Source organism: Xyrauchen texanus, chromosome 41 (assembly GCF_025860055.1).
Source record: "Xyrauchen texanus isolate HMW12.3.18 chromosome 41, RBS_HiC_50CHRs, whole genome shotgun sequence".
Taxonomy (NCBI): domain Eukaryota; kingdom Metazoa; phylum Chordata; class Actinopteri; order Cypriniformes; family Catostomidae; genus Xyrauchen; species Xyrauchen texanus.
The window spans coordinates 4,678,209-4,684,728 of NC_068316.1; the positions used below are offsets into that span (position 1 = coordinate 4,678,209).

At 41.8% G+C, this 6,520-nt stretch overlaps 1 protein-coding gene across 1 annotated transcript; it reads right to left on the reverse strand.

Annotated features, from left to right (window-relative positions):
* Positions 1-1,874: 1,874 nt before the first annotated feature.
* Positions 1,875-6,249, reverse strand: LOC127634512 (C1q-related factor-like). Its single transcript, XM_052114108.1, has 3 exons — positions 5,465-6,249; positions 3,649-3,863; positions 1,875-2,591 (listed from the first exon to the last, which is right to left on the reverse strand). The coding sequence occupies exons 1-2, from the start codon at positions 6,113-6,115 to the stop codon at positions 3,684-3,686; spliced, it is 831 nt and encodes a 276-aa protein (XP_051970068.1). The 5' UTR covers positions 6,116-6,249; the 3' UTR covers positions 1,875-2,591; positions 3,649-3,683.
* Positions 6,250-6,520: the final 271 nt, after the last annotated feature.

Here is a 6,520-nt window from a genome sequence, read left to right on the forward strand (position 1 = left end):
GTCTGCACTTACATAGCGCCTTCTTTAACCTTAAAGGGTACCAAAGCACTGTGTCCCATTCACACACACACACACACACACACACACACACATACATGTTGTGTTTCCATGTTTTATGGGGACTTTCCATAGACATAATGGTTTTTATACTGTACAAACTTTATATTCTATCCCCTAAACCTAACCCTCACAGAAAACATTCTGCATTTTTACATTTTCAAAAAACATAATTTAGTATGATTTATAAGCTGTTTTCCTCATGGGGACCGACAAAATGTCCCCACAAGGTCAAACATTTCGGGTTTTACTATCCTTATGGGGACATTTGGTCCCCACAAAGTGATAAATACACTCACACACACACACACACACACACACACACACACACACACACACACACACACACACACACACACACACACACACACACACACACACACACACACACACACACACACACACACACACACACACACACACACACCAATGACAGCAGAGCTGCCATGCAAGGTGCTAGCCTGCCATTGGGAGCAACTTGGGGTTCAGTGTCTTGCCCAAGGACACTTCAGCATGTGGAGCCATGTGGGCCGGGAATCAAACCACCAACCCTGCGATTAGTGGCCGACCCACTCTACCACCTGAGCCACAGCCGCCCCTATTTAGTGAATTACTTAACATCCAGTGTGGTGTCTGTCTGCACTGAATAGTTCGAAATGCACCTTATTTTCATCCTAACTCCATATAAAGCCTCTGAAAGTGAACATTTTCAGCTTTTGGATGAACCCATTGATTGTCAATGTGATAATGCACTGTAAATATATAGGATTTCTAAGATTTTTGTTTTGCTAATTACACATTAGTGTACATTGTGTTTAGCAGCATGGTGTATATGTAGCATATCGGATGAAACTAGAGACTCTAATCTTTTGACATAAACAGGTTTCAATGTAAAAATGTAATTAGGTTTCTTACCAGATGTAGTTTTGTTGGTGTTTCTCCCAGCTGTGATCAGCACCATGTTGTTTTGTTACATGACTCTGTATGTCGAAAGTTTAACCCTGAACTGACTGCACAGAGTCTACTGGACTGAGGTCAGTTGGTTTAAATGATAATAAATTATGCGTTGCATATGGACAAGCCAAAATACAACTGTGGCGGGGCGGAGGGTGGGGCCGGGTCGTGGTCCTGTACACCCCGTCCCGTATTGGGCTAATCAAGCCTCTGAGGGATAGGGGTCGACTGCGGAGGATCGTGCGGGAGAGCGAGAGAGCGGTAAGGCGATCTCTCTCCCCCGCACGATCCTCCGCAGTCGACCCCTATCCCTCAGAACATGGGTGTCAAACTCAGTTCCTGGAGGGCCACAGTCCAGCAGAGTTTAGCTTCAACCCTAATTAAACACACCTGAAGCAGCTAATCAAGGTCTTCAGGAGTGCTTGAAGATCACAAGGAGGCATTTTGGAGCAGGGCTGGAACTAAACTCTGCAGGGCTGTGGCCCTCCAGGAACTGAGTTTGACACCCCTGCCTCAGAGGCTTGATTAGCCCAATACGGGACCGGGTGTGCAGGACCATGACCCGGCCCCGCCCTCCGCCCCGCCACATTAACGTCCACGCATGTGTACACGGGGTCGCACAATGTTAAACAAGGCATTTTTGAAGAAATATAAAAAAAAATTACACTTCTTTGGTACATGATCAATTGATATTATATTGCACCATTCAGTCTCCTGGTACATGGAAGAGCAATACAGTTTTATATTGGGCCCTTTTAAATCAGTCGATTTACTCAAAGTGTTAAAAAAAATCCCATTTATTAGCAAAAGCAAAAATGTGTGAGCTGTTACATAGAGAACATAAAATACATTTCATATACCTGAATACATAGTGTAATCTTGTTAATAAAAATAAAGATGACTACTTTTTAAAACTTTTACAGTTATCATGAAGATTTTTGTCTATAAGGATGTTAGCATCACCAAAACTTAAATGTATGTTAAGCTTTAGTTGTGCTATTATTTCCACATCCATTCATCAGTCACATATGATAACTATGATTTACAATGGACACAGATACAGGGTATAGATTACAGCAGTCAAAACCATTCATACACTCATCTTATAAAATCTTTAGTGTTTAATTTAAGGTATTTTACTTCACATTGCATTAAAGAGACATTGATAAACATCAATGTAGATTCACAGATTGACCATCAGGTACAACGACAACATTACAATGAAATATCAACACATACACAATTGGGCTTTCATTCAATGATGACTGATGTGATTCTGATTCCTGTGGCCCTGCTCTCTGATTTTGAGTGCTTCCATATGTAGGAGGTTCCTTGATTGTAGAAAAGTTAATTCTAGGCTAAATCTAAATCCTGGTTCCTGGAGCTGTGTATAACAGGCTATAAAACCACAAAACTGTGATGTGCTAGAGGCAAAAAGGTAATGCCTACTAAAAACAAACTTGGCTCATGATCTTTACGGTGCAAAATGAATCATTGTACCCCTGAAACAGTTTATGACTCATGTGCGTTTACATAAGTAGAACTTCGTCCAGCTGTTGAATTTCATATGTGAAAGCACCCTGTAGCGCAAAGAGGACTATGAGGGTAAAGTAGAGATGATAAAAAAAACTAAAGGATTTGTCACAATCTAAACATGCTAACCCTACTGTAAAATCCAACTTAAGCTGGTAACTGTGTTTTGGAACATGGCAGCTGGATTCGAACTGGTGGACCATCTTGAACCAGCAACAAACCTGTTACCAGCTGGTCACACCAGCTCAAGGTGGCCAAATTGATTTTTAGCACATGGTGGTTGGACAACCAGTTAATAACCAACTTGGACCAACTAATGACCAACTTGGACAAGAAAATAACCATCTTGGATTAGCTAAAAACCAGCTGGAATGAGGTAAAATCCATCTTAGAGCATCTAATGACCAGCTTGGAACATCTAATGGATAGCTTGGACCAGCTAATAACCAGCTTGAATCAGCTAAAAACATCTTAGACCATCTAATCACCAGCTTGGGCCATCTAATGACCAGCCTGGACCAGCTAAAGACCAGCTTGGCCAAGTTAATAACAAACTTGGTCACTAACCAACTTTGATCAGCTAAAAATCAGCTTGGACCATCTATTGACTAGCTTGGACCATCTAATAACCAGCTTGGACCATCTAATAATCAGCTTGGACCATCTAATGACCAGCTTGGACAATCCGTTGACTAGCTTGGACCATCTAATAACCAGCTTGGACCAGCACCATTTAAAGACCAGTTTGGATTATCTAACAACCAGCTTGGACCATCTAATAACCAGCTTGGACCATCTAATGACCAGCTTGGGCAGGCTAATAACCAGCTTGGTCCATCCAAAAATCTGCATGGACCATCTAATGACCAGCTTGGACCAGCTAAAAACCAGCTTGAACCAGCTACAAATCAGCTAATGACCAGCTTGGACAAGCTAAATCCAGCGTGCCTCACCTATTAACAAGCCACCATGTTTCAAAACACAGCTACCAGTTTAAACTGAATTTTACAGAAGGGAAGGGCTTACCAAAAATGACAAAATATCAGAGATTTACAACTGTGCCTGGCATTGTAAAATCAACAAAGACATCTTTGTCTCTCTTACCTATGGTCAACCAAGGAAAAAATGTCCTCTTGACTCTAGTCACTGTACAGAATGAAGCCAGCGAAAGTGCTGTACTTGTTGCTGTTTCCACCATGTGCTTTTCCACCGTCTAGCTTGATGAATATCTCGTCTCCAGGGTCCAGGTGTAGGACGACTGTGTTTGAGGCGTAGTCATAACTCTGGTCTTGATCCTGTGCGATAGCACTGGCTCTCACCTGCAGAGAGAAAGAGTGAGAGAGAGAGAGACAGAAGATGGTGAGACATTCTGCCTAACATCTTTTCCCCTTGTTCCACAGAAGAAAGACTGCCAAACATTTTTGGAACAACATGAAGGTGAGTAAATCTTTTTCTTTTAAATATCAGTTACAATACAAAATAACATACATTGTTATTATTATTGCTATTGACTTTATCTAATTAACTAAATTAAGTGTATGAATATTTATATTATTTGTAATTAGTCTGATTCTTTTGAGCACTTTCCAAAAAACAAGAAGCAAACAATTAGGGTGTTTGTAGTATCTTATCATACTTATTAATGGATTTCCACCTCATCTTTCTGTGTTTTTGAGTTTTTTATGTTTATGATTTTTACATGTGTGTTTTGAGTGCCCCTGGGTGTTTGAGTAGGGCCCTGATTCATAATGACACACAGAGGGATGCCAGAAGAAGAGTACACACACACACACACACACACACACACACACACACACACACACACACACACACACACACACACACACACAGTAGCCCTTCTGACTCAAGTCTTGGATTACTAAAACCTTTCCTTTGCTGTCTACAATGACCAAAACATCTTTTAAAACATTAAAACTGACCTTGATGGAAAGGGACCTTAAATGCACTTTCTGTGTACATACAGGATATCCTGATTTGTGAATATTTAATCTGAATCCATTGGAGGGGATTACAATTGAACAGCTCGAGGAATTGGATCCCAGTGGCACTCAGTGTTTTCCTGTTGTGTAATTACTTGCATATGCTGCCAGATAAATATGCACTTTAAATCCATTAAAACAGAGACTGACATTATTGCATTGCTTAACATGCATCTGAATTTCAAGGTGTGTGTGTGTGTGTGTGTGTGTGTGTGTGTGTGTGTGTGTGTGTGTGTGTGTGTGTGTGTGTGTGTGTGTGTAGCTATACTTTTTGTACATCCACCTAAATAAGAAAAATAATTATTTATTTTTATTCTACAAATGCCAGGATTTGTCTGTAGGAAGTGTCCTCATTCAGACATGTAAACATGTGTTTGTCTGTGTGTCAGTCTTGTGTAATGAAAATGCTTGTAAGTTTGAACTGAAAAACGAAGGGAAAACATCCCCAATCTGTCAACTTTGCTTATCTTTCAAAAGTATTTATCTCCACCTCAACATGTTTTATTCCATGCAGGACTATAATATAGCAACCTTTCTTTTTTATACACTGTAAACTGTCCCACAAACCCACATAAACAAAAGATAGAATTGCTTTGGATTTAAGGATACTGCGAACAAGTTATTCAAAGTACTGTTACAATGTTTTTAAAGTAATTATATTTAGATTTAAGACTAATAAGTTCTTAGTGTCATAATGTAGGTCTTGAAAATTATTACTGTAAACTGAAAATTATGCAGAACAAACAGCTATTTATAGACCCTTTAAAACTTAATTTTGTTGGTATAACATAACATAGTACTTAAGTATTTTGACTTAAATAAAATCAACTAATTTAGATGTTGCAACATAACGTCCATTTTTAAGATGACAAAATATGTTCGATAAACCAAAGTACAGGTGTGTGCATTAAAATACGTACCTGTCCATTTTTCAGTAGGTCCGCCCACATGCTGGTTCCATCCCCTCCCCTCATGAGAACGTTGTATGTGAAAAAGTAAGTCCCGGGAACTTTGCACACAAACTTCCCAGTTGATCCATCATAGTAATTCCCAATGTTCGTAACTACATCGTCAAACCTCAGTACCTCATATCCCTCCTGCGGGTTTCGCAGACCTGCATAAAATGCTACACGAGGACCCATTGTAAAAACAGCAGTGCCAATTCCGGTAGCGGTTCTTCCGCCCAAAGCAAAGAGCTCTGGTCTTTCTGTGTGGTTTTTATTTCCCGGTGGCCCCATAGGTCCTGGGGGACCTGGCTCTCCGGGTGGTCCCGGGGGTCCAGGTGGTCCTGGTAGCCCTGGCTTCCCTTGGCGGCCAGGTTTGCCCTGCGGTCCGTGGGCATAGGTTGGCAATGGAGGTCCCATGCTGTGATCAGTCAGTGCCTCTGCCTCCAGCTGTGTATTCGTGATAGCTGTACCTGTACCAATACCTGCAGTAGTGCCGGTCTTTTCCAAGAATGGATCGCAGACCATACGACAAGTGCCCAGCATCTCATATTCACTGCCGTTTTCACTGCTTCCCACCAAATGGACCAGAACGGGGATGAGGACCACCAGTACCAAGAGGAGCATGACGGCCACGCCAGCCCCCAGCAGGGTCTTCCGTCCCAGGCTGAAGCGCGAAAGGGGCTGAGCCGCCAGCGCGGAGCTCTCACTGCACGCCGGAATATTGACCACTGGAAGTGAGAGGGATCTGACTCCCTCAGCCTCAGGCACTCGCAAAGATAAGAAGAGGACTGCCAATGATCTCAAGTGAGTGTGCGTAAATTGTTCTTGCTTGAAAGAGAGAGATCTTTGCCTGCACTGATTCTGCAGGTGAGTGAGCAGAAGTGTACGGGTGCTGAGGAAGTAGGATCGAGCGAGAGAGAATGCCCTTCTTTTCTCATTCTTTATATGACTCAAGAAAGGACAAGTGGGAGGAGGCTTTTTGCAAATGAAGAAACAGTGGGAGAGAGAAAGAGTATCATGCAGTCGTGC

Coding starts and splice junctions, on each gene's coding strand:
- LOC127634512 (XM_052114108.1), bottom strand. CDS start 6,115: ATGCTCCTCTTGGTACTGGTGGTCCTCATCCCCGTTCTGGTCCATTTG. Junction 3,864..5,464: donor ACCTACTGAAAAATGGACAG/GTACGTATTTTA, acceptor TTCTCTCTGCAG/GTGAGAGCCAGTGCTATCGC.